General features: G+C 42.0%; 2 protein-coding genes and 1 long non-coding RNA gene across 5 annotated transcripts; 1 reads left to right on the top strand and 2 right to left on the bottom strand.

Moving 5' to 3' along the window:
- Positions 1–3,220: 3,220 nt before the first annotated feature.
- On the bottom strand, positions 3,221–5,447 carry LOC117562787. The gene is made up of 5 exons (XM_034240676.1): positions 4,800–5,447; positions 4,327–4,429; positions 4,051–4,177; positions 3,380–3,936; positions 3,221–3,239 (listed from the first exon to the last, which is right to left on the bottom strand). Exons 1-5 carry the CDS (start codon positions 4,819–4,821, stop codon positions 3,221–3,223), a joined length of 828 nt encoding a protein of 275 aa, XP_034096567.1. The 5' UTR covers positions 4,822–5,447.
- Positions 5,448–9,366: 3,919 nt separating this feature from the next.
- LOC117562783 lies at positions 9,367–10,513 on the bottom strand. The gene is made up of 3 exons (XR_004571617.1): positions 10,461–10,513; positions 10,016–10,107; positions 9,367–9,633 (listed from the first exon to the last, which is right to left on the bottom strand). It is a non-coding gene; the product is annotated as an uncharacterized LOC117562783 (long non-coding RNA).
- A 47-nt stretch (positions 10,514–10,560) lies between these two features.
- Positions 10,561–15,540, top strand: LOC117562782 (E3 ubiquitin-protein ligase TRIM39-like). 3 transcript variants are annotated; one of them, XM_034240669.1, is made up of 2 exons: positions 10,561–10,729; positions 13,764–15,540. In XM_034240669.1, exons 1-2 carry the CDS (start codon positions 10,651–10,653, stop codon positions 15,401–15,403), a joined length of 1,719 nt encoding a protein of 572 aa, XP_034096560.1. In that variant the 5' UTR covers positions 10,561–10,650; the 3' UTR covers positions 15,404–15,540. The 3 variants fall into 3 exon arrangements, with proteins under 3 accessions (XP_034096560.1, XP_034096561.1, XP_034096562.1); XM_034240670.1 differs by lacking the exon at positions 10,561–10,729 and adding an exon at positions 10,743–10,962; XM_034240671.1 differs by lacking the exon at positions 10,561–10,729 and adding an exon at positions 13,102–13,121.
- Positions 15,541–27,016: the final 11,476 nt, after the last annotated feature.

Genomic DNA, 27,016 nt, shown 5'->3' with positions numbered 1-27,016 from the left:
TGATCATGTTTAAGTTACCTGTAGTCTAATATGGACTTTGTTGGGACTTTTTAGGGTGCCCTAGCGCTTTGGGTGACGTTGAGTCGGTAGACTGGGCTCCCACTGTTAGCCTCGGTTACCACACAACAAGTAAGCCCAGATCAGAGGCATCTCTTCGACGAGAGCAGAGGATGGAGCTCAAGGAAGACCAACAAAGACAATCAGAATGTGCAGAGGCTTTGTTGGATCTCCTGCAGACAACCGAGAGCCCAGAACCGACGCAGCCCCCGTCTGACAGCCCACAGCCAGAGGACACCAGTGGGATATTAAATGACCAACAAGGTAAATTAACCACCAGCATTATTATTAAATATTACAAATGTGATTGTCAGAAAATCAATGCAAACTTTGAATTTTAGGTTTAGAAAATAGAGCACTAATTTGAGAATCTGCAATAATTGGAACAGAGAACTTGCATGTCTGTAAAAAGGTTGTCAAAAAGATAACTTCACAAAAATTCACATTCATATTTGACTATTTTAAATAACTAATTATGCTTGCTACTGCTATATTGTATGCCATACTGATTTAACGATGGAGGACATCGAGAGGATGGAGGATGTTCTGAGACAGAACACAACAGAGCTAGGAGATCTTCGGACAAAGGCACTGGACACAAAGTTCAACCAGGAGTCCTTTGAGAACAACGAAGAGAAAACAAAGTTTTACACCGGGCTCCCCAACTTCTTAGTTTTACTTCAGGTTTTTCAACTGTGCGAGCCCTATGTCTGTGCTCTCCAAATTTGAGCAGTTCATTTTAGTTTTGCTGAGGCTGAGACTAAATCTCCCTCTGAAAGATTTGGCTTTCAGGTTCAACATGTCTCTCTCCACTGCTTCTAGAATTTGGCATAAGTTAATTGACATACTTCACGAGAGTACAGAATTTATAATTGAGTGGCCAGAGCGACATGTACTTCAAGCTACAATGCCAATGGGATTCAGACAGGCATTTGGATGTAGAGTTGCTGTGATTGTTGACTGTTTTGAAGTTTTTATTGAGAGGCCCTCTAATTTACTAGCTAGAGCACAAACATGGTCCAACTACAAGCATCACCATACTGTTAAATTTCTGATTGGTGTTGCTCCCCAAGGCTATGTTACCTACATATCTTGTGCCTGGGGAGGAAGAGTTAGTAATAAACAGATCACAATACAGAGTGGGCTCCTAAAAAACCTGTTACCTGGAGATATTGTCCTAGCAGACCGTGGGTTCGATATTGCCGATAGTGTGGGATTTTACTGTGCTTCACTAAAGATGCCTGCATTCACCAGGGGGAAAAGTCAGCTGTCAGCATACGAGGTGGAAGAGACAAGAAAAATAGCTAATGTGCGTATTCATGTTGAAAGAGTCATAGGATTAGTCAGAAGAAAATATCAGATTTTGCAAAGCAGGGCTGTGCCCATAGAGCACATGCTAACAAAACCAGGTGAGGGCACTAGCATTAATTGACAAGATTGGGGTTATTTGCTGTGCCTTGTCTAATCTGTCAGTGTCTGTTGTCCCATTGGAGTAAAGTCATGGAGCTGTAGTCTTGTAAATAAGAAACCATGTATTATTCAGTATCATTTAATCTTTTCAGTAAACATCTTTTTGTGTTGAAAATTGTGTAGCCCTACTCAATATACAACTTTCATCTACATTCAGGCTTAATTCATTCAACAATATTCTAGAGATGACAATTGGTCTGGTGACGCTCCCATGTATGGCCATTGAGGGTTATTGTAAATGTAAATAAGAAACCATGTATTATTCAGTCTTAGTATCATTTAATCTTTTCAGTAAACATCTTTTTTACAATAGCAATATATCACACAGCCCTACTTCCTCTAGTGAGTGTGGTCAGTGAATATGAAGGTGCTGTAATGCAGGTTAAAGAGCTGCCACTGTGCAAATGTTCCCTTGTAAATATAGGGGTACAAAGGGAAGTAGCGACACACAACATAACCGGCCGAGAGAAAAAGGAGAGGAAACTGATCTCTGACGCCATAAAGTGGTCTTTTAATTAACACAACGAAAAAGGGCTCACCAGCCAACTTGTCAAACAAAGCTTAAGATAAGGGGAGAGCGACTGCAACCTTCCTCATGTCCTATATGGAGGCGCTGATTGGAGATTGGGAGCACCTGGGGAGATCAGAGGGAGAGAGAAAAAGACACCCACACACACCCAAACACCAGCACCCACTACGGCACGTAATAATAATGCAACAAGGAGAGAACCACAACTTCCGGGACCAGGACAGACCACAGTGCTGGTAATCACGCCTCCTCTCCCTCCTGATCATCTTGCAACTGAAACTGAAAAATGGAACAGCAGACAGGGAGAGGAGGCTTTTAGTCACCTGATAGTTATGCACTAACATGTTCTTGTGGAAAAAAATGAGCACACCAACTCTTTATGACTTTTACCTTTCCCCTTGTAAGGTGCTGTCCCAACACTTCAGGGAGAACACATAGTCTGAAGAAACGCTCAACTCTGGGAATGATGTTGTCCCACAGGTCCACATCACGCACAATTCTCTCTACAAAGAGGTCATTGTTAGTCCAGACAACAAAGTCGCAGTAGTCAACATCAACGAGGTGGAGCTGAGCCTGTATTTGATGGTAGTAGGCATGTCTCCTGTCCAGCTTCACAGTGCCCTCATCGTTGACGAGACAGAAGCCCTGTTCTCCAGCACACAGGCGAAGATTGGCCTCCTCTTGTTTGCTGTGTGGGCACTAAAAGTTCAATGAAAAGAAAAGTAATATATTGTACTGTAAATAAGTGTCTGCAGCTCAAAATGTATTGGGAGAGGATCCCCAGACTCAGGATCACGTCACAATCCTATACTTACCCGCTTTACTGTAGCACAATACTGAACAAATAACTTACCTTTATCTCACAGATACCAGTTCCATGGCAGGTGCACGTGACACCTCCGTCTGGCGACGCTCCCATGTATGGCCATTGAGGGTTCAGCCAAAGCCCGCTGTCTTTACAGCTGAAACCCTGGTACGTACGTACACACACACACACACACACACACACACACACACACACACACACACACACACACACACACACACACACACACACACACACACACACACACACACACACACACACACACACACACACAGTATTTTTATGCATTGAATATTTTGTGAATCATGTTTTGTAATGATAATGAATTTAGTTATAAGTTACTTGTACTGTAACTTACTGATATACGTGATATAATCAGCGTATACCACGGGTAGAATTGTAAGTTACTTTTCACAACAAGTCGGTATCCCTCCGCGTCTGAGAAAAACTGTATACAGTTTGCTTTTCTGATTGGCTCCCTAATCCCCAATAAATACCTTGTTGCAGCTGTAGAGAACTTGTATGCCTCTGGGTAGCATATGGACTTGATCAAGGACTTTGATGGCTGTGCAAGACTAGTCTGGAGAACCTGCTTCAGTCTTGAGGCTGTGATCATTCCTGCTCTTTGGCTAAACCATATTGCTGATAAGCTCTGGTTTCTGGTCTCCTCCTCTACTGCCTGGACCTGTGGCTGTTTCAGCTCTTCCTGTCTGAAGTCCTGGCATGCATTCTGCAACTCTGTTGGGGATAGCTGTAGCATCTCTGGTGTCCTATACTGAGGTAGTGGTTTAGGTAGCTTGCTCACAGATTTAGGGACAAATTCTCTGTAATATGGTTCCCTGGACATCAGTGCAGCACTTCTTGGGGAATTTCTGCTCAAAGTCTTGAAAAACTGCATATACCTCTCTGATCCTCGCTCCAATTTTGAACCCTGGACTGTGGGACGCTGAAATGTGTGCTTCTCACCTGTCCTTCCAGCAATGGCATCATCCAGTTTTTGCTTTTTGGATTTTGCGGATGAAAAGTCTATCATCGCAACTGGAGCAGCAGGAATCTGCACATGTGAGAGACAGACCAACATGTATGTGAACATACATGTAGGTGCAGTGTAACAATGAGACAGGCAAGGACAGCATGAACAGCTGACTGACCACTGGGGTCTGAATACCTTTTTGACATGTGATGGCATTAGCCACTTGCACTTCTCAGTGGTGCAGGATGCAGTCTCTCTCATCTTCACACCTGCTTCGATTGCAAACAGAACTGCTCCAACATGTGAGCAGGATTCTGACAAACTGTATAGACAGAGACATACTAGAATAACTAGATTGATCGTAAAAGCTAGTAATGGTATAACATGAATATTATAGCAGGCATTATTTTGTCTGAGCTTAAGTGTTGTGTCAAATATGCTTTGGGTTGGGATATTTATGTTATGACTTACCCAGCCATACAGTTACAGTGTGCTGTAACAACCTCTCCATCTTCTTTAGCTACAATCCACGTTTTTAAAATGGTGTTTCTCCAGACCTCTGGGAATGGTTGACCTACACAATTGAAGCTCCAGTTCACAACTTGCGAGTTGGTAACAACATCACAAGCAACACATAACCAGATGGTCTTGGTAAAGAGGTTGTTTTTAATATTAACCTCAACATAGAGTGATATAAACAACGTGCAGGCTGTTCAAAGGCTCTGAGCTGTCTATACACACAAAACACAATATATCCTAAGCTAATCACATAACAAACATACACATATATACACACACAACACACTCACAGGCCAGTTAATGCTGAAGGCAAGGCGACAGCCGTAACACTGCCTTACATGAGTCCATGTAGCTAAAGTTAGCTAGCTAGAGGTCTCCTAATAATGCTACTTAGAGGTAAGAAGGTATAGGTAGTTAACACTCACCCGGGCAAAAACAAGGCGACATTTGTTTAATGCCTCTTTGGTGCCGAGGTCATTCACCCATCCACACACGAAGTAGTTGAAAGCTTCCAGGCTTTTATACGCTTTCATCTGGCTAGCCGTGTAGTAGGAGGTATGAAGGACGAGGTAGCTGGTGATATCCATCGCCTGGACAGCGGGCAAATCGGATAAATCACAAGAAAAGTCGTTTTTTTTCAGCTGATACGGATCGTATCCGATGTGTGCTGTGATTTGTTCACGATATCTGCGGCGTGCAGGTTCATTTAATTGTTTGACATAGTCGGTGTCCTCCATGATTCCTGCGTTGATGAATGATTGCGTTTTCACTTCCTGACCTCCACTTGAATTTCGCGCGTCATAGAAGTCACGTGACTGAAACCAAGCTATAGGAGTGCACGGAGATGTCGTAACTCTTCTCTGGGCGGGGTCGGACATCCAACCCCGCCTTTTATCCGACCCCACCCCATTCCGCGTTCCGCAGCGAGGACCTTCTCCATTGGTTAGCCTCGGTTAGCCTGCCCTGGAACGATATTTAGTTGTATTTGTCTCTCCCTGTCTGCCGCTAACATATGGCAGTAGCGATGGCATATTCCTGCCCGGTGAAAATAGTGCCGGTCTCATTGGTGTTTTCATTAATTGAAGGCATTTAACAGGGACATGAGTTTTTAATTTTTTTACGATATACAGCAAGTGAACCACCGAGTTCCATTCGCCATTATCAAAAGAAGAACTTCAAGCGGACAGATTGATGACTACGAAAAGCTAAGCGGCGGATGAATACGTTTTTGTAAAGCGATGTGACAGTGAGTGAACATGACCTACAGAAGGGGTACGCAGATCTTTTCGGCTGATGAACCACTGACGGACAGGCAAAGTGAGGTGAGTGGCTGCATATTTAATGGTTCCAGGCAAAACGAAAAGTAGCTAAATGGAGTTAAATCAACACCTAACCGGTGTTTGAACGTTTATAAAGAGATTTTATTTGTGAGTGTTATGAAAATGTCAGTTAACCAAGCTAACATTACAGGATTATGATTATCCAAACTTGTATTAAATAAATAAGTTTCAAGCATTGTTACAATTATTTATGACGCTTGTGATTTTTTCAAAGTTTTGAATGGTAACTGCCTATGTTTGTAGCTTAATTTAGAGAGTTTTTGTTTGTTCCTTGCAGTAATTAGCCGTGTCCCGGTGTTCCGGATTAACTTGTTTCCCGATCAACTTGTTTCCCGATCAACTCGTTTCCGTGGGGTGCGTGGCTTTCGACTGAAATACACATTTCGATCGCTTTCTTCTGTCGTTTACATACATCTTTTGGTATATTTGGCTTCTTAGGAACACGTTGATGCACATCCAGTACCAGTGTGTGAGGTTGTGATTACGATGGCGATATCCGGACGCGAACAGCGAGGACTACAACAAGACAAACGAGTTGCTCGAATAAATCATTTAAACCAGCTATTGTTTCCAGACTTATTACGGAATATCGTTGTTAATGTCCAAGTCCATCTGTGTATACCTTCAGACAGCCTCCAAGTGAAGCACACGGTGTTTACTCACAGTTTGAAAGCAGCGTGGAGAAGTCTTCATCTGTGTTAAACTGTGATATTCCCACGGAACTGGGACCCGCCCACGTTAAAATGTGACCCGCCCGCGTCTATCGTTATTCCAACCCAGTTTAGATTTTGCTTCCGCATTACGCAAGAACGTAGCTGCCCAGGTTAAATTGTGTTACGATTTCTGTGGCTATCTACCAGCGATCATGTTTAATATGAAAGACTACCCACACATGTATCCCTTATAAAAACGGTATTGTGCAGCACTCATCCAGATAAGATGTGACTGTTGCCTCGTTTTGCAAAGATAGCAGCAGAAATGTCATTGGGGATATTTAGACTTTAAAATGCTGCTTGGTCGTGAATGTTGGTGTCGGCAAACAATATTACGAATCGTCTATTCAAACATAATATTCAATGTGCATCGACATGAAAATAACAAAAAAGTTCATGCTGGACTCAAACCCGAGTCCCAACAGTAAAAATAAATCATGCCCTGCGTGTTATGAGTGTGTATATATATATATAGTATATGTTGCACTTAAACTCATGGTCAATGTCCAGTAGAATGTTGATGCCAATTGGTCTGACATAATTGTCACCTGCAGAATGGCACAACCTTTATTGGATGTCTACATTTTACTCTAACTGTTAAACGTGTGGCTTTAATCCCATCATGACACAGGCGACAGTCCACGCCCTCGCAGCTGTACTCTCGATTTCCCTTGAAAGAGCAAAGGAAACATATAAATGTGGACCCGAGTATGACTGGAGGTAAGCTGGAAACATGAGGAGAATGCTAATACAATTTCCATTAAAGTGTACAACCCCTGATGCATGTGAATTTATAATATTACATATGACTTCTTTATACCATCTTGTCTTATCAGTGAGCTGGAACTTTGTTCTCATGACCCCACCAAGAGCATGAGTGAGGAAGCGCACCAAAGGCTGAAGGACTTCAGTGAAAGATTCCGAAGAGCTTTGGATTCCGAGGAGTTTTTAAATAGACTTTAAAGCAAGCCTTTTTACTGCAAGTCAATCCTGGCTGCTTACATTTTTATTTAAAATCATGTTGATTTTACTGTTGGGATCCATTTAAAAGGTTTAAAAAAAAAAAAAAAAGGCTTGCTTGAATCAAATCAATACAATTCCCACATGCCCTACCCCGGAACCTGCAGTCTTCAGACTCTGGCCCCCCGCATCAACCTGCGATCCTTCAGGGACAGAGCCTTCAGTATGGCAGCCCCCCACTCTCTGGAACGCTCTCCCTGCGAGATCTGCAACATCCCCACGCTTGACGCCTTCAAAAAGGCCCTCAAGTCCCATCTGTGTGCCAAGGCCTTTGCCCCCAAATCTATTTGTTGTTTTGTCTGTCCAACTGTTCGTCTGACTGCCTTTTGTTATGTTTGTTTCTACTCCTGTTCTTTTTAAAGCGACCTTGGGTCTCATGAAAGGCCTATATAAATCCAAGTTATTATTATGAATACATCCCATACATCATTGGAACGGTAAGAATCTCAGCTACAACACTGACTAAAGCCTTTCCATCTCCAGTGTGCCTACATGACAAGCATTTTTATAATATACAGTAAACATATCTTTGACTTATTGCTAAATTAAGTCAAAGATGCTGTCATTCTGGCTTTGACTGTTCAAATTAGATGTCAACCATCAAAATGGGATAAGGGGTTCCAAGGGGGTTTCATACAGATAGACTAGGTTATTAATTTATTTACCTAATAGTTGCTTAAAATGCTACAAGAACATTTGCAATTCTGCCATGTACGGTCTCTCAGCCACCGTAGTATCGTGTCAGGTGGGCGTGTCGTGTAGTATCGTCAATTCACTTTTAATCTGCCACGTACGGTAATGTTTCTCAGCCACCGTAGTGTCGTGTCAGGTGGGCGTGTCGTGTAGTGTCGTGTACTTCATAGATATATATAAACACTAGATGACTCACCCGCGCTGCTGGCCAATGGAGACCGACGTTGCCACTTGGCCGCCGCTACAGGCAGTTCTCTCATTCATAACATTATGGTTTACTATTTAAATAACCATAGCTTGCTCAATTTTCAACCAATTTTCAAACGGTTTGGTTTTTTATAAACATCAAAGATGTAGTTATGATACTGCATACTTATAATCATGGACTTTCATATGAAAATAACATTAATCAGATAAAGCAATAGCTATACACACAAGGTATTTATATTAAATATTTGCCGGCGTATATATTTCCATTAATTTTATTATATTGTTAATATTTAAAATAAATTATAAAATTAAAATACATTTATATTTTATATATAAAAATCGGTCTCATGTTACCACTCTGTAAGCCAAGAGTTGTTAATTTAGCAATGCCTTAGCTTTAAGAACAGGGACACAACTAATGACAATAGCATATGTTGGTATATTATTTAGATATTCACACCTTTATCAGAAGAACCAAACCAACATAATATGTGCTCACAGACAGGCCAGTTCTGTCTAATTTATCACAATTATTTTTGACATGAGATCTTCATATTACTATACTAGTTTTGTATTTAGTTTCTAGATTTGTAAACAAATCCAGAACCTTTGAAATATGTTATTGAAAAAAGACCAAGAATAATATAAACTGTACCATGTGTCCTTCTGTAGTCCATTTGTGGTTTGTCTCGTCTCACCCCGGCTGATATATCACAAAATTCACTGTTTAAATTGTTCCCTATATTGCCCCTGTAAGGTGTCCTTGGGTCCTTGGGAAAGGCGGCCCCCCCAAAATAAATGTATTATTATTATTAAGAAGAACAACTTGGTGTGGTGTGGAGGGGATGTAGGAAGCAGGAGCAGGTGGGGAGAGATGGGGCTTCAAGGTTATTTGTTTTAAATGTGTCTTGGAGATAAGGACCAGCTGCACACAATAAAATACAGTATAACACAAAACCAATAAGACACACGGTGACACATGGCACACCAACAATCAATCATCGTCCAGCCTCAGCTTTGGTATTCTTTCACAACCATGTTATGGGTTTATTAGACTGAGCAAACATAAACATATGTGGGGAACATAGTGCTGCGTCTCATGGAACATGAAGATTTAATAAATACATAGTAGGTGGCGATATATGCTCCTAGTGGTAGCGATTCGCCATTAGTCTGCCCTGTCCGGTCAAATTCCTCACTCCTGAAGTGCTCACTGCAGAGCAGTGTCCTGTCACAGGAAACAAACCCGTCTCTTCTTAGGGCGAGTTCCCACTGCCTTAAACCTTAAAAACATGAGAAAGGTAGCCAGATATATAAATTATTGTCAACATTTTCCTCCCTTCTTTCCTTTAACATTAAGGGTAAGGACAAAAATACACACCGAAATTATCATATTTTTGGTATGTATGCATGTATGTATAGCCTACTTTAAGAATAAGACAACCACACTAAGAGTAATAAAAAAGGTGTCCAAAAGAAACATTAAATAATTGTGTAAAGAAATGGTAGCAACATATTCTAAAGAGGCTGGGTCAACAACAATCTTGCAATACTATTATCTCACATAGCCCCACTGATCCTGTGTAGCAGGACTTGTAATGTACATACATCCACTAAGTAATTAACGATTATCCTAATTTTAGTCATAATATTGTCATATCTTACAGGTGAAAGGTGATCCCACGGGTTCTTGTTTGCAGACTGCGGTGATTAGAGCAGCCGTAGGCTGCACAAAAGTCCGGCATAGTCAGGTACTTCTGTAAACACAAAGCCAGCAAATTCCTGTATCATAATGCAAGATGTTTTTAACAAGCCAAACCACTTGGAAGAAATCATGTGTAACTTAAGTTATGTTGAAAAGAAAGAGCAGTTCTGCCTCTCCCACTGGTGTAAAGTTGCTGGGTCAACTTTGTAATATAGGTCTCACTCACAGCCTCTTGTTATTAGCCAGCTAATAAATACAACCACATATACAAAGAAAAGCTGCAATTTCAACATGTCCAAGCATCCTGTATCATAGCCATGCTAATAATGTTTATAATAAACCAAACCGTTTGTAAATCAGTCAAGATTTCAGCGAGTTAAGAGTATTTTTGTGCAGATCACTCACCTTACAACAGCTACCATAGCGCAAATCAGAGTAACTGTTGACTGTAGCAAGATGGCGGCCGGTCAGCTACGCTGGAAAATCTCCCATGAGCCATCTAGTGTTTATATATATCTATGGTGTACTTGCCCACAGCCAAAGTGACGCGGCAGCTCCAGCTGAAAGGGTCGGAGTTCGCAACAACATTATCATTATGAAGAGGTCCAAGCCTTCAAGTGCAACCGGAAGGAAACGGAAAAAAGAACAGGAGGAAACGAGAGCCAAATACAGAGGTACGTCGGCTTGTGTAAAAAATAAAATCAGTATGTACGGCAGGGGTAGACATTTGATTTGAAGCTAGCTAGCTAAGGAGGTAGCCATGATACAGCTGTGATGTCATGCTAGCCGCGAGCCTCCGATACAGAAAGAATGATAAATACAAATGATTTTAGGTTTTTAGTTATTTGTTATTTTTCATAATCCAGCAGCTTCTTCTCAACAACACAGCAGAACCTCTGAAACACTGGTGAGTGCACTACAGAGACACAACGCCTCAGTAAACACGAGACAAAGAACAGGAACAGCAGTTAGCCCAGGCCTGCTAACAGCTAACTATCCTAGCTCAGATTGTTTGTGTTGTCTGTAAAGGCACGACATTTACATTGTACAACTTATTTAACTGTTATACACTTTGGTCAGCAGCCGTTAACTTATAACCCTTTCTTTCTCAACTTCACTGTAGTTACTGCTGTTTGTCTTTTTAAAGCAGTGTTGTCAAAGTATCATATAATCAGGGGTGCACATAACTTTTTTGCCCTGGTTCTCAAAGGAGCACCTGGAGATGTTGCTTGGTGCTCATCCTTAAAATGAAATAAACCGTAACTTTTGAGGGGGTCTTGACTTTATTTGCCAGACACACGACACTGAACACACATGCAGAGGTGAACACTGAACACACGTGCAGAGGTGAACACTGAACACACATGCAGAGGTGCACACATAACACACATGCAGAGGTGCACACAGAACACACGTGCAGAGGTGAACACAGAACACACATGCAGAGGTGAACACAGAACACACGTGCAGAGGTGAACACAGAACACACATGCAGAGGTGAACACAGAACACACATGCAGAGGTGAACACAGAACACACGTGCAGAGGTGAACACAGAACACACGTGCAGAGGTGAACACAGAACACACGTGCAGAGGTGAACACAGAACACACATGCAGAGGTGAACACAAGACAACATTAGCACGACCAGTAATCCTACAAGCTGTCATCACTACCCTCCTGACTGTTCTCCTCACTGTCTTCCTCTCTGTCAGACATGGTAGCTGATGATGTAGGCCTACTTCTTTCTCTCTGGTTGAGTCTGTGATTAGCTGCTTGCATCCACAAGTCAACAGCTGGGTTTGGGTCGAAAGTCTCTGTTGTCATCTTAGACAAGTGGATGTAATCAAATAAGTATGTGAACATAACCAATAACCTACCATAGCCAATAACAAATTAATGTAACTTATTTTATTTGTGTTGTTCATTCATATCTTATTTTACCTTAACATTCATTTATGCATTTTTTTTATCTCTCCAGTTTTAAAGGATATTTTTGTTTACTGTCCTATAGTATACATTGGAATGATTTAAAACCTGTTTATCCCAATAATTATAAAGGAGTGCCTTGGAAATATTTGTTTACATAAATTGCGACCAAACCGTTTGAACTTAGACTTTACCTCACTGAGCTGTAGTTATCAGTCTGGCTGGAGAGGACTCTCCCTCCACATTATTGTAAAAACATCTTCTTATATCCGTTAGAGCAGCTAGCACCAGATTCTAATAACAACAGCGCTGGTACCGGTGCACCCTCCCTCTCTCCCTCTCTCCCTCGCATTTTGGCTGTGAGCTGCGGGCGCCAGATAAACCAACATCCCCCATTTTCATCACTTACAGCGCCCATCGTACAGGGCAAATGAAACGTGTAACCGGGGTGAAAAGGGTGTTACATTTACTTAATTATGAATATCGTTACATCAAGGCCGAAAATTAGGATGAGCCCCAACGGTCAAAAAAAATGTTTCCCTCCCAGAACTGCCAGCGCAGCGCCTCCACAGATCTGGCGCCCTAGGCGAACATCTAGCCAGCGCTACGGGCCGACCCTGAGTTCATATCATGGTTCATACATGTATGCAACTCGCAAATATCTTTCTCTCTCTTCTCTCTCTCTCATCTCTCCTCTCTTTTCTCTTTTCTCTTCTCCCTTCTCTCTCTCCCTCTCTCAATGTTGGTACGCAAATGCGCTTTGTTTCAAATGACCCGGTGCTCTTTTTTTGGCGGAGGTGCGCATGCGCACCTGCGCACCAGTTATGTGCAGCCCTGCATATAATCATTCATCATCATATATATGTCTTATACTCTGATTGCCTTTTACTATTTTAAATTGTTTTCTTAGTCTCATACGTGTTTAAAAGATCTATATATATATGTATGTTTAGGTTTTACATTTCAGAGGGCAAAAGGTGGATTTGCAAGAATGGTTAAGGACTGGGAGGTTTTATGGTGGGAATGTTTAGAGAATGTCTAACAGAATGTTTGGGTAGGATTAGTAGACTGTTTTCTTTCTTCTACATAGTGGGAATGTGAGCTGTGTTCGGGGTGCAGAAGACCCTCTTTATCCTGTGAGGGTGAAGCTGCTCTGTTCCTCCATTTTAGATGTATTTTACTTTCTTTATTACTTTGTTAAAGACAAACTTTCTACAGGACTCATTTATCAGTTTCTCTGAAGGGAATTATAATTTCTAGCACAAGCAGCAAAGCTGATAATTGACAATGTTTCAACATCAGGTATAAACTCCAAACCTCAGGAATTCCTCTCAGGGAGATTTTTTAAGAAGCCCTATTATGCTTTAGGGTGTTTCCCTTTCCTGTAGTGTTCTATAGGTTTCTGTGCATGTCAATGGTCTGCAGAGGATAACATCCATGTGCTCCTTCTCTTTGAATAACTAACACGCAGCTAATAGCCACATGCTTCAGTCATTTAAGACTGGTAGCAGGCAGGGATCAGAGGCTATGATTACATATTCTGATGGATTAGGCTTTTCAAATAATATAATTGAGTTGTGGTCATGTGTTGTTTATGGGACCCTATGAGTTATAGAAAACTGTAAAATTATCTACATGTTTAACACATTAAGGATAGTATTTAACTTTTAAAGCAAGCAGTGAACTTTAGTGTCAGCCTTTTACATTCTGTATGCATACCGTATTCACTACTACATTTTGTTTAAACCTTGGTTTTTTTGCCCATTTTATTCTTACAGACATGTCTGCTGCCAGCTGTCTGCTGACTGAAGATCAGTTTCTGTGCTCCATCTGTCTGGATGTGTTCACTGATCCAGTCACCATACCATGTGGACACAACTTCTGTAAAGCCTGCATCTCTGAATACTGGGATATTGATGTCCCGAGTCAGTGTCCCAACTGTAAAGAAGTTTTCAACATAAAGCCTGAGCTGCGGGTCAACACTTTCATCTCTGAGATGGCTGCTCAGTTCAGACAGTCAGCTCAACAGAAAGCCAGCAGCAGCAGCTCAGAGCAACACGTTGTCAAACCAGGAGAAGTTCCCTGTGACGCCTGCACTGGAACCAGACTGAAGGCCCTGAAGTCCTGCCTGGTGTGTCTGGAGTCCTACTGTGAGACTCACCTGGAGCCTCACCTGACAAGAGCAGGCCTGAAGAAACATCAGCTGATCGACCCTGAGGAGAACCTGGAAAGCAGGATGTGTGTGAAGCACGATAAACTGCTGGAGCTGTTCTGTAAGACCGACCAGGTGTGTGTCTGCATGCTCTGCACTGTTTCAGACCACAAGACACATGATGTTGTTCCTCTGAAAGAAGGATGTGAAGGAAAGAAGGCTGAGCTGGGGAAGACAGAGGCTGAAATTCAGCAGCTGATCCAGAAGAGACGACTGAAGATCCAGGAGATGAATCGCTCAGTGGAGCTCAGTAAGGAAGGAGCAGACAGAGAGGTAGCAGATGGTGTTCAGGTCTTCACCGCTCTGAAGGAGTCTGTTGAGAGAAGCCAGGCCGAGCTCATGGACACCATCAAAGAGAAGCAGAGAGAGACAGAGGAACAGGCTGAAGGCTTCATCAAAGAGCTGGAACAGGAAATCTCTAAGCTGAAGAAGAGAAGCTCTGAGGTGGAGCAGCTCTCACGCTCTGAAGACCAGCTCCACCTCCTCCAAAGCTTCACGTCCCTGAACGCTGCTCCACCCACCAAGAACTGGACAGAAGTCAGGGTCCGTCCACCTTCATATGAGGGGACTGTGAGGAGAGCTGTGACTCAGCTGGAGGAGACGCTCAGGAAACAGACGAAGAAGCTGCTCGAGCTGAAGAGGGTCCAGCAGTCTGAGGTGGAGGTGACTCTTGATCCTGATACAGCACATCCTGCACTCATCCTGTCTGATGATGGAAAACAAGTGAAACTTGGTGATGTGAAGAAGAATCTCCCAGACAATCCGGAGAGATTTGATTTGTGTGCTTGTGTCTTAGCAAAGCAGAGTTTCTCTTCAGGAAGATGTTATTACGAGGTTCAGGTTAAAGGGAAGACTAAGTGGGATCTAGGAGTGGCCAGAGAGTCGATCAACAGGAAGGGAAAGATCCCAGCGTCTCCTCAGAAAGGTTACTGGCTGATAGTGTTGAGGAATGAAAATGAGTACCAAGCTTTTGCTGTTCCTCCAGTCCGTCTCTCTCTGAAGTCTCAGCCTGAGAAGGTGGGGGTGTTTGTGGATTATGAGGAGGGTCTGGTCTCCTTTTATGATGTTGATGCTGCAGCTCTGATCTACTCCTTCACTGGCTGCTGCTTCAAAGAGAAACTCTACCCATTCTTTAGTCCTTGTCCTAACTATGGTGGTAAAAACTCTGCCCCTCTGATCATCTCTCCTGTCAATCAAACTGAGTAGAACAACCATTTGATGTTTCACACGGGGTTCGCTATAATTTCATGTGATAAATGTATGTATTTTGGGGGGATGCCCCCTCTATACATTGTTTTTACCAGATTTGTATTAAAAATAAATTATTTTATTTTCTGTAAAAATATTTCTTTGTGTCACATTGTTACAAACAACATGAAACCAATCAACTGCAATGATTCAAATGATCTCTTAAAATCTTTTAAACTGTAGCAACTTCCTTCAAGACTGTAAAATTCAACATACGACATGCAAGTGATTCTACTTTCATGAATTTCTGTTTCAGAGACAACAGTATTTGTCTTATCCTTGTTTATATGAGAATTTAACAAAACAGCATTTTATGAAAAACACAAGTTTGTGAATTGTATCTCTTTTTTTTTTGTGAAAGAAATAAAAATACATTCTGATTAAACTGCAAAGGCTAAAATCTTCCAATAACTACACCAGAAAATCAGACCCCAGACTCAGAGAGCTCAGGTTCCAGCAGCAGTTGGTTTGTGGAAGAAGCTGTGGATTTGCTGAGCTGCAGCCTGACCCACACTATTGTATTACTATTAAGAATTACTAGAAATACCACAAAAAACTATCAGTATTATTATAGTAATTATATTTATTTTTGGAACACACTATAGAGCAGGGGTATTCAACTAAAATTCAATGAGGTCCAGTTAGAGAAAATCTCCCCATGCAAAGGTCCGGAACATCAACATGTCTAACTTGCTTTATGAATTAGTGTGACATATTGAAGTAGCTGTAACTTTATCAACGTTGTAATCAACAACTGACTGCCAATCAAATAAAGTAAAATTCATAAACAACAATATTTATTATCAATTAACATTGAACTATACAGATATACAGTAAATACTGTGGATATGTGTAATGTTCCTCTCGGGCTGCATTTGAAAATAAAATAGAGAAAATAAATAAAATAGCTTTTAAAAATGTGCATCTTAAAAGTGCTTAATTTTATATAAATAAAATAAAGTGTAGCAGCAGCTTGAGTTTCCCTTTTTCTTTGTTAACCGTTTCACATCATGACTTAACAGTTTCAGCCGATTATAGAACAATATCAGTCTTTACACATCATAACAATTGAACAGTTTAAAAGTTTCTCTTTCTTTCCCTCTTATATTGCAGTCCCTCACTCACTTGTTTTAACTCAGTGCGAGAATTGAGCTGGAGCTTGTCCTGCCAGGAGTTTAAATCTGGGCTGAAATGGTGTCAGGTTTCATTCTCATACACGCAGGTGCTCATTGGTTAGCCTCGGTTAGCCTGCCCTGGAACGATATTTAGTTGTATTTGTCTCTCCCTGTCTGCTGCTAAAATATGGGATTAGTTTTGTGTCATAAAGATAAAGCAACACTTTCTCAGAATAATGCAAAACTATGAGTTTAAAAGAAAAATGTTTCAGAGTGGCCTTTTATTGTGGCCAGCCTAAGGCACACCTGTGCAATAATCATGCTGTCTAATCAGCAGCTTGATATGCCACACCTGTGAGGTGGGATGGATTATCTCGGCAAAGGAGAAGTGCTCACTATCACAGATTCTTTCAGATTTGTGAACAATATTTGAGAGAAATGGTTATTTTGTGTATATAGAAAATGTTTTAGATCTTTGAGTTCATCTCATGAAAAATGGGAGCAAAAACAAAAGTGTTGTATTTATATTTTTGTTCAGTGTATCACCTTTAGCGTGAAAATACATAGATGTGTTTTTTTATCTATAAAATAAATAAATAGACAGACAGACACTTTATCAATCCCAAATTGGGAAATTAACAGCAGCAGTGTGTTCAGGTATTAAAATATTTAAAGTTGGAATAAAGTATAAACTACACAATAATAATAATACATTTAATTTATATAGCGCTTCTCATCTGCCAAGACAAATCTCGAAGTGCTTCACAACAAAGGATACTAATACACTTTGATAGATTAAACAAATAATTGTAATAATAATAAGAAATCAAAAAATAAAATATAAAATAAAGTACAAAAATAAAAGTCGGTGATAGCGATATAAATGGCAATACTCCAGGTGTACCATGCTCAAAGTTTATTGGAAGGCCTGCCGAAAGAAGAGGGTCTTAAGGCCGGTTTTGAAGACCTCGGTGGAAGGGGCAGATCTCAGCTGATCTGGGAGGGAGTTCCAGAGGCGCGGGGCGAGTGAGCAGAAGGCTCGGTCTCCCATTGTTCGGAGACGTGTGCGGGGGATGTAAAGAAGAGGAGCGTGGCTGGAGCGGAGCGAGCGGGTAGATGTCTGGGTATGGATGAGGTCACAGAGGTATTTTGGGCTTTGTCCATTCAGGGCTTTGTACGTGAGGAGCAGAACCTTAAACTGGATCCTGTAGTGGACCGGGAGCCAGTGTAGTTTTGCAAGTATGGGGGTTATGTGTGCGGACCTTTTTGTACCGGTGAGAACTCTGGCTGTGCTGTTCTGGACAAGTTGCAAGCGGTTGATGGATTTGGCTGGGAGACCGGAGAGGAGTGCATTGCAATAGTCTAGTCTTGAGAAGACGAGTGCATGAACCAGTTTTTTGATGTCATCAGTTGAGAGTGAGGGCTTCAGTCGGGAAATGTTTTTCAGGTGAAAGAAGGAGGTCTTGGTGATATGTTTGATGTGGGCTTGGAAAGACAGAGTGGGGTCAAAGCTTACACCGAGGTTGGTGACAACGGAGGAGAGAGGAATGAGCTGACCATCAAGGGAGGGGCTGATGTTGGCGGCCTTGGCAAGCTGGTCGGTGGTGCCTATCAGGATTGCCTCCGTCTTGCTGCTGTTGAGCTGAAGGTAGTTGGTGGTCATCCAGGAGCGGATGTCTTCCAGGCAGGTGTTTAGTGTTTGGATAGTGGTGGTATTGGGTTGTGTTTTGATGTAGACCTGAGTGTCGTCGGCATAGCAGTGGAAGTTGATGTTATGTTGTCTGATGATATGACCCAGAGGTAATAGATAGATTAAAAACAGGATCGGCCCCTGCACTGAGCCCTGTGGGACCCTGCATGTCACTGCGGTGTCGTCAGACCTGGAACCCCCCAGAGACACGTGGTACTTCCGGTTGGTGAGGTAGCTTGAGAACCACTTCAGAGCCGTGTCCGTCACCCTGGTGTAGGTCTCGAGGCGGTGGAGGAGGATGGTATGGTCCACTGTGTCGAAAGCCGCACTCAGGTCAAGAAGGACCAGGATGCTGGGTGACCCAGAGTCGGCTGCCATCAGTAGGTCGTTGGCTACTTTTATTAGGGCTGTTTCTGTACTGTGTGCAGGGCGGAAACCTGATTGGAAGGTCTCATACATGTCATTGTCAGACAGATGAGACTGGAGCTGTGCGGCCACGACCTTCTCAAGTACTTTGGCAAGGAACGGGAGGTTGGAGATAGGTCTGTGGTTGGAGAGGAGTTCTCGGTCGATATTTGTTTTTTTTAAAAGTGGGGTGACAACTGCTGTTTTGAAATGGACAGGCACCTCACCAGTCTGTAGTGACTTGTTGATGAGTGTTGTCAGGAAATTAACCAGGGTTGGCGAACAGGCTTTTAGCAGCGGGGTGGGTATGGGGTCGAGGGAGCAGCTGGTAGGCTTTGATTTGCCTATGATGGCTAGCAGTGCAGATGACGTCACCTCGTTGAAGCTGCAGAGGGTGATTCCGTTGATGAAGGGAGAGCAGGTGGGTGGGGTCCGAGCTACTGTTGAGGCTGTAATGGTTGCTCTGATATCTGCGATCTTGTTTTTAAAGAAAGCAGAGAAGTCATTGCAGAGTTCTGGAGAGGCAGCTGGGGGGCCTGTGTTGGTAGAGTTGAGAAGGCGGTTGATAGTGGAGAATAAGGTTCTAGGATTGCTTTTGCCGTTGTCTACTATTGACGAGTAGTATGCAGAGCGGGCGTTTTTTAGAGCAGTAGCATAGGCACTTTGGTGTTCTCTGAAGGCCAGTAAGTGGACGGCGAGAGCCTGCTTCCTCCATAGTCTCTCCAGCTGTCGACCGCAGGTTTTCATGCGGCAGAGGGCGTCCGTGAACCAGGGAGAGGACCGTTGGAAAGTGGCTTTCCTCTTTTTTTCCGGAGCCAGGATGTTGAGCGTGGTGGTCATGGTGTCGTTGTAGAGCTCAATCATGTCGTCGGGGCAAAGCGAACGGAGGTCAGTTGAAAGGTTTGCTGTTATGGTTTTGAGAAAAAGTGGAGTGTCCAAATTATTGATGTTTCGGTACTTCATGACTCTCTCAGTGGGGGGTGGCTGGTTGGAGGATGGGATTGTCAGCGTTAGGGAGATAGCCTTATGGTCAGACACTCCAAGACACAAGTATAATGCACAGCAATCCATAAGATAAGTCCGATCTGTTCATGAAAACACCCCAGGAGACACCGACACTAACATGGCCGAGTGGACTCCGGAGTTTGCTGCATGAGTATGATCTGTGGTGTAGTGGGCTGTCACTCAAAAACGGAGTAGCCAATGGGGACGCACCCCTGAAAGTCCCGCCCATCTGGGACGTTTGTGTCAAAATCTCAAACAAAAAATGAGGGAGCGCAAACGAGAAAAGCTGCAGCGAGAGCAAAAGTCTGATCATTGAGAAAGAAGAAACAAGAACTGCAAACAAAAACCTATGTTAAAACAAAGAAAAAAGACTTATAGTTTACATGATTACACAAATGATTTGTTTGCAACTTATAGTTTTATTTTGCTTGACTCAGTTTTTTGTTTTTTTTAACTCATAGTTTTGCTTTATTCTGAGAAAATGTTGCTTTATCTTTATGATACAAAACTAATCCCATACTTAACATGGCAGTAGTGATGACATATTCCTGCCCGGTGAAAATAGTCCCGGTCTCATTGGTGTTTTCATTAATTGAAGGCATTTAACAGGGACATGAGTTTTTTTTAGTTTTTTTACGATATACAGCAAGTGAACCACCGAGTTCGATTCGCCATTATCAAAAGAAGAACTTCAAGCGGACAGATTGATGACTACGAAAAGCTAAGCGGCGGATGAATACGTTTTTGTAAAGCGATGTGACAGTGAGTGAACATGACCTATAGAGACCTACGCAGATCTTTTCGTCTGATGAACCACTGACGGACAGGCAAAGTGAGGTGAGTGGTTGCATATTTAAAGAGCCTGTGACACAAGTTTCCCCCATCATCCAAACCCATCAATTTGAGTAAATATTGTCCCCTTGAAAACCGTTACTGAACTGATTTTGGATATTTGTACTTTGATAACCATTAATCTGCCCTTCAATGTTGACCATTTTCTGGATCTTCTCTGGGATTCTTCAAGTCCCGCCAAATGATGTGTGACGTCATTTCGGGCACAGCGCTCCAGCTGCACCGTTCAGGATCCCAGCATCTGCATGTAAACGCACGATGGTGCACACAGCAGCAAGCTCAGACAGCGATGACAGTTTAATTTTGAACGTGTCTGAGAGCTCATATGAGGCTGAAGGATCGGTTTATGTTGAATCTATTAGAAGTTTAGGAATTAGGTGCGTCAATATGGGCGATCATACGGTCATGTAGCCAGTGGTGGAATGGGACTAAAAATCATCCCGGGACTCTCGACCGGCCCACTTCGGTACCGCTAGTAAATTGTCAACGGGGGGAGTGGGGGATGTCAGGGGCGGCGGGTGCTGTAGATAGTAAATGTAAATATGTAAATATTTGTGTCACTGCATCCTGGTAAAATACAAATATAATGTATAATGTCTGTGTCTTTGACATTAGCGCTGCCAGCCACCTGTGCCCTGTACTACGAAGCCAGTTCAACATACCCTGGATATGTTTGAGTAACACACAAACTAACAACAACAAACTAACAAACGAGATCTAGCTAAGCGGTCCTACGACGCTGGTTATCAACTCGGTAAATCAAGCCAGGGTTTCTCTCTCCAGCTGAGAGCGCGTTCACGTCTAAGACACGAGTGGATCTGACTTTAATTACATTTGACTCGAGTATTTCGTCAACATAATGTGTTGCTTAAATTAATACTTCTGCATACAGTATGTGACACTGTAAGTGTTGCACGGCCAGATACGGCTGGAGAAGCTGACTCAGATAAGGAAATATATGATATATTATGATATTATATGATCGATGATCTGATTGATGATGTAATATGAATGATAAGTGCGACACGTCGGCGTCTTCTCTGCATACCGCAGTTTAAACTGTATTTCCTTTATCCTGTAATATGACTTGAGAGATTTAAACTCCGCACACTGAGTTGATCTCTTTTCTATAGACGCCGGAGCCGGGCAGCGTCAGGTAAAAAAAGTTATTTAGCCTTCCCAAACCTGAGCCTCACGCGCCGCCTATGGGGGATGTGCTAGTGACTTATCCGACCGGCCCACTTCGGTACTGGCACATCGGGATTGGTCCCAATGGCCAGTCCGCCACTGCACCCAGCCCACGCCACGTAAACTGTCAACGGGGGGAGCCTCGCTGCGGGGAAACGGTGGACCAAGTGTCCCGATCGGAGTGGGAATAATAATAATAATAATCCGTGCATTTTATCCATTAATTTCCCCAACATTGTGGTGAAAAAAACACACGTTTAATCCATGTTGGTGTACTACAACTACAAAAAGCATCGGGTGGTTTTCTCATCAGGAAATGCAGACCGGCTCAAACAAACGATTTTGAATCATCATCCTCACGATCATTTAATGTATCATATGTTCGCCGAATTGACATGAAAGCACTAATAAATGTAGTTTCATCCACTTGAGTTTACAACTACAAAAATAATCGATTTGTTTTCATATCACATCCTACGGGAGGAAATTCAGTAGCTCTCACTACCGATTTTTAATCCTAATGTAATCATCATCTTCACCACGATCATTTATGTTTATGTTCGCCGAATTGACATGAAAGCACTGACAAATATGAATATACTGTAGTCAACTTCATTAAAATGTTATTAACGTGCCTAAACTCAGTAATTCACAATTTCTACGCATGACAACACACTTTGTCCGTGTTTGGCTCTCTCGCCGCACAGTGAAGCGTTCCCGCATTGACGTCACTTCCGGCTTACCCCAAAACTTCAAAATGAGTCGAAGGAATTTCCCCGCGATGTTCGAAATTATTGATATTTAACGGAACGGTATCGCACCTTCTTTTTTAAACTGACGGTTCGAGATTACTAGTAGCCCAATATTTCATTGCACAATAGTTGTTGGGACGCTGTCACAGGCTCTTTAATGGTTTCAGGCAAAACGAAAAGTAGAATGGAGTTAAATCAACACCTAACCGGTGTTTGAACATTTATAAAGAGATTTTATTTGTGAGTGTTATGAAAATGTCAGTTAACCAAGGATTATTACAGGATTATGATTATCTAAACTTGTATTAAATAAATAAGTTTCAAGCATTGTTACAATTATTTATGACGCTTGTGATTTTTTAAAAGGTTTGAATGGTAACTGCCTATGTTTGTAGCTTAATTTAGAGAGTTTTTGTTTGTTCGTTGCATTAATTAGCCGTGTCCCGGCTCTGTTCGGCTAAATATTGAAGCTAAATTAACGTGTTTCGGTGAGGTGGTGTGTGTTAGTCGTGTCTTGGCTCTCTGTTCGGTCAAATATTAAAGCTAAATTAGCGCGTTTCAGAGAGGTTGTGTGTGTTCCTGCCAGTAATTAGCCGTGTCCCGGCTCTCTGTTCGGCTAAGAATTGTAGCTTGTTAGCCCCTGCTAACAAGCTACAATTCAAGTGATTCTATCTTTGCAACGTTTTTCTGGTTCAGCTCACGCTAAACCTGCCTCGCGCAGGGTTCTGGAAATCCTTGAAAATGCTTGAAATTGTACGAGGTGTTTTCAAGGTTTGAAAAGTGCTTGCATTTTGGGAATGGTGCTTGCATTTGGGATAAAGTGCTTGAAATTGTAAATGCTTTACTTCGCTTTTACATAAAACAGCTCTGCTCCGGCCTTCCCGCGCTATGCGCGTGACCGGTGTTGTGTCAAATTATGCCCCCCCGTCATGAAATGCCCCCCTTGTCACGGGAACGCGCATTTCTAAATGACACCTTAAAACGATGTTTAAAACGAAAAGTAAACGTTCAGGGTTTTTATTAATGGTAATTTTCAAACTGTGAGTTGTTTAGTGGTACTGGTAGCTCATATAGTCTTGATTCTTCTGGTTTAACTTTTCGCTCCGTATTTGATGGTAGTGGTGTCGAAATTCATTCGTCACTTCCTTTTCAGTTTTTGTTGGTACCAATAAATGGAGCAAGTTTCATGAATGTGACACTTTTATTTTGTAAGATAGCAAGGGGTGCACAGCGTGGCAAAAATATGCTGACAAAGACTATGTAACATTTGTCAACATATATTTTGATTATTAGATGACAACTATGTACAATTAAACAATACATTTTAAAGCACGTGTCTACAGACAGGACGTAACAATAATAATAAAAAAAAGATTAAAAAAAACTAAAACTGAAAAGGAAGAATGATTTGTCAGGCCCCCCCTTTGGAGAAAAAAAAAAAAGTCGGGCCCCCCAACACACAGTCAGGCTCAGTGGCGGCGCCAGAGACTTATTTTGGGGGTGCTGTGGGGTAGCTTGACGTTTCATAGAGGGTGCTCAAACATTTAGGGTTTCCCATTAATGTACCGGTCGCTACAGTGGAATTTTCTACTGCAACACTCTCCACACGCACATACAGTGTTCCCGCAACTGTTTCAACGAAGGCTCGATAATCAGCTCACGGCATATAGGTGTAAGCAGGGGTAACGTGCTATTTTTATAGGTGGTGTGTGGACACATTGAGAGCAAAATGAAGAGATCTATGGATACTTCTCTCAACACCCAGATGAAACGGAACTGTAAACAGATTATCATTGTCATATAGTATTTCATACCTGTTTTTCATTTATTCTCTTATTTTTTTATAACTATAATGATCATATAAATGTGTGCCTCGGAAATAATTGTTTACATTAATGGTGACCAAAACGTTTGAGTCCCACTGAGATAACAATGAGAGAGTCCTTTAGTTCACTGAGCCTCTCAGTCTGACAGGAGAGGACTCTCCTCCACTTTGTTGTTGAAAGAACTCCTTATATCCGTTAGCGTAGCTCGCTAGCACCAGAAGCTAAGAACAACGATCTCCGGTACCGGTGCGCTCTCTCTCTCTCTCGCACACACAAAATGGCTCGTTCCACACACACAGAGACCCAGACGTAATAGTACTGTACTGTATCATATTATTTTCGAATCAATAATTTTTCAAATTATGATTTTTTTTTTTTTTTAAATCTTTTTTTTTTTTATATAACCATTTTTCCTCCTGGTCTCTCGCGCCCCCCCTGGCATGCCTCTGCGCCCCCCAGTGGGGTCGCGCCCCACACTTTGAGAACCACTGGCCTAGTGGTTAAAGCACGTTATTGAATTATTCTTTTTATGTCTTATATATATTTGATTAAAAAAATATTAAGAGTACATACTCTCATAGGGGGAAAGTAGAAGGTCGGTGATAGAAATATAGAATATAAAAAATCAAGAAGATACTACAAGTGATCTCTACAATAAAACAGTTTAGTGCAGGATGTACAAAGATATTATGTAATAATACTTCTGCATACAGTATGTGACACTGTAAGCGTTGCACGGCCAGATACGGCTCAGCTGACTCAGATAAGGAAATATATGATACATTATGATGTGATATGAATGATAATGGGACACATCGATGTCTGCACTCACAGTGCCGCGGACTGTAGGCTACGTAATGTTACTTTGATCTGGTTACTTATGTTGTGGCAGATATTTAATTAAGCTTTCTTAACATAGCCTAATAGTAGCCTATAATAGTTATAATAGTCTGATTGCTCTGAAGATGGGAGGAGATATTCTATTCATTTTCACGTTCACACAGTCGGTGATTTTGGCCGGCCGTCTTTCCTACAACGGCAGTTTAAACTGTATTTCGTCCGCACACTGAGCTCTGATTGGTCAGCAGGCGGTGCTTTCACTGAGTTGATCTCTTATCCTGGAACCTATCCTGCTCCGGAGCAGGCTAGCCGCTCAGCATAAGTTATCTAGCCCGCTAAAAAGTGAATCAGCTTCGTAGGACCGGAAATCCCTGAAGTTAGCTTGCTAAACGAAAATCCTGATTCGTAGTATAGGCCCCTGCTCCGGAGCAGGTTAGGTTCCAGGATAAGAGATCAACTCAGTGAAAGCACCGCCTGCTGACCAATCAGAGCTCAGTATGCGGAGTTTAAAGCGATCAAGTCATATTACAGGAGAAAGGAAATACAGAAAAACTGCCGTTGCAGGAAAGACGGCCGGCAAAAATCAACTGACTGTGTGAACGTGAAAATGAATAGAATATCACCTCCATCTTCAGAGCAATCTGACTATTATAACATTAGCGTTAAGAAAGCTTACTTAAATATCTGCCACAACATAAGTGATCAAAGTAACATTACGTAGCCTACAGTCCGCCGCACTGTGAGTGCAGACGGCGATGTGTCCCATTATCATTCATATCACTTTATAATGTATCATATATTTCCTTATCTGAGTCAGCTGAGCCGTATCTGGCCGTGCAACACTCACAGTGTCACATACTGTATGCAGAAGTATTATTTTAAGCAACACATTAAGTTGACGAAACACTCGAGTCAATTGTAATGAAAGTCAGATCGTGTTTTAGACGGGGCAGTGATATCATAAACCTGTTAATGTACGCATTCAAACACTTGTTCTGTTACCAGCTGTATTCACCTTGCAGGTGCAGCTCTGTGGCTTTGATCCTGGATCAAGTGTTTAAGTCATGGATGTTTAAAGTTTAACTTCTTCATATTTGTCTAATATTATAGTTGACTTTTCATTCAGGAAGTATGACGCTGCGCTGTCAGTACGCTTCTCCATGTTTGTGTCAAATGTTGCTAACCACGCCCCTTTCATGTGAACGCGTACCTAACTAGATAGGGCAAAGCTGGCTTGAGTTAACGAGTTGATAACCAGCGTCGTAGGACCGTTTAGCGAGAGCGCGTTTGTTTTGGATTAGGTAAGCCGGGTAACTCAAACATATCCAGGTTATGTTGAACCGGCTTCGTCGTACAGGCCTCTGGCTGCTAAATCCTCAAAATATAAGTAAATGTATTTAGAACTAACTTTCCACCTCTGGCTTTTAAACCTAATAAACCATACTTCTGAAATATACAGACTAGAATATTAATTGTGGATAAAAGTTGTTTTTAATTATTTGAATGGTGTGCTTTTTGATAGGCCCAAGAGGTGAAGGAAAATAGTTACCTGAAGACATTGGAGCAAAGGGTTGCTGCACTTGAGAGGGAGAATTCTTCCCTCAAGAATACTTTGAGCATCATTGAAGGTATGTTGATTTAACAGTAATATATGTTTTAGCCACAGTAGCAGCATGAAGCTGGATGGCAATTTACAGAATGTTTGTCTCCCAGTCAGTTAGCTGCTAGTCCACCACTTCAGTCCGGACTCAAATGTATCAACAGCTATTTCATAGATTGCCATGAACCTTTATGGTCGCCGGACGAATCCTATTTCCAATTGTTGAATCCTAGCTTTCTTTCTGTTTAAGTGAAATGTCTCTACAATTGCTGGCCGGGTTGTAATGTATTTGTTTTAC

The sequence above is a fragment of the Gymnodraco acuticeps genome, unplaced genomic scaffold (genome assembly GCF_902827175.1).
Source record: "Gymnodraco acuticeps unplaced genomic scaffold, fGymAcu1.1, whole genome shotgun sequence".
NCBI classification, from domain to species: domain Eukaryota; kingdom Metazoa; phylum Chordata; class Actinopteri; order Perciformes; family Bathydraconidae; genus Gymnodraco; species Gymnodraco acuticeps.
The sequence above is the reverse complement of the archived record's forward strand: the minus strand, read 5'-3'. Positions and strand labels throughout refer to the sequence as shown.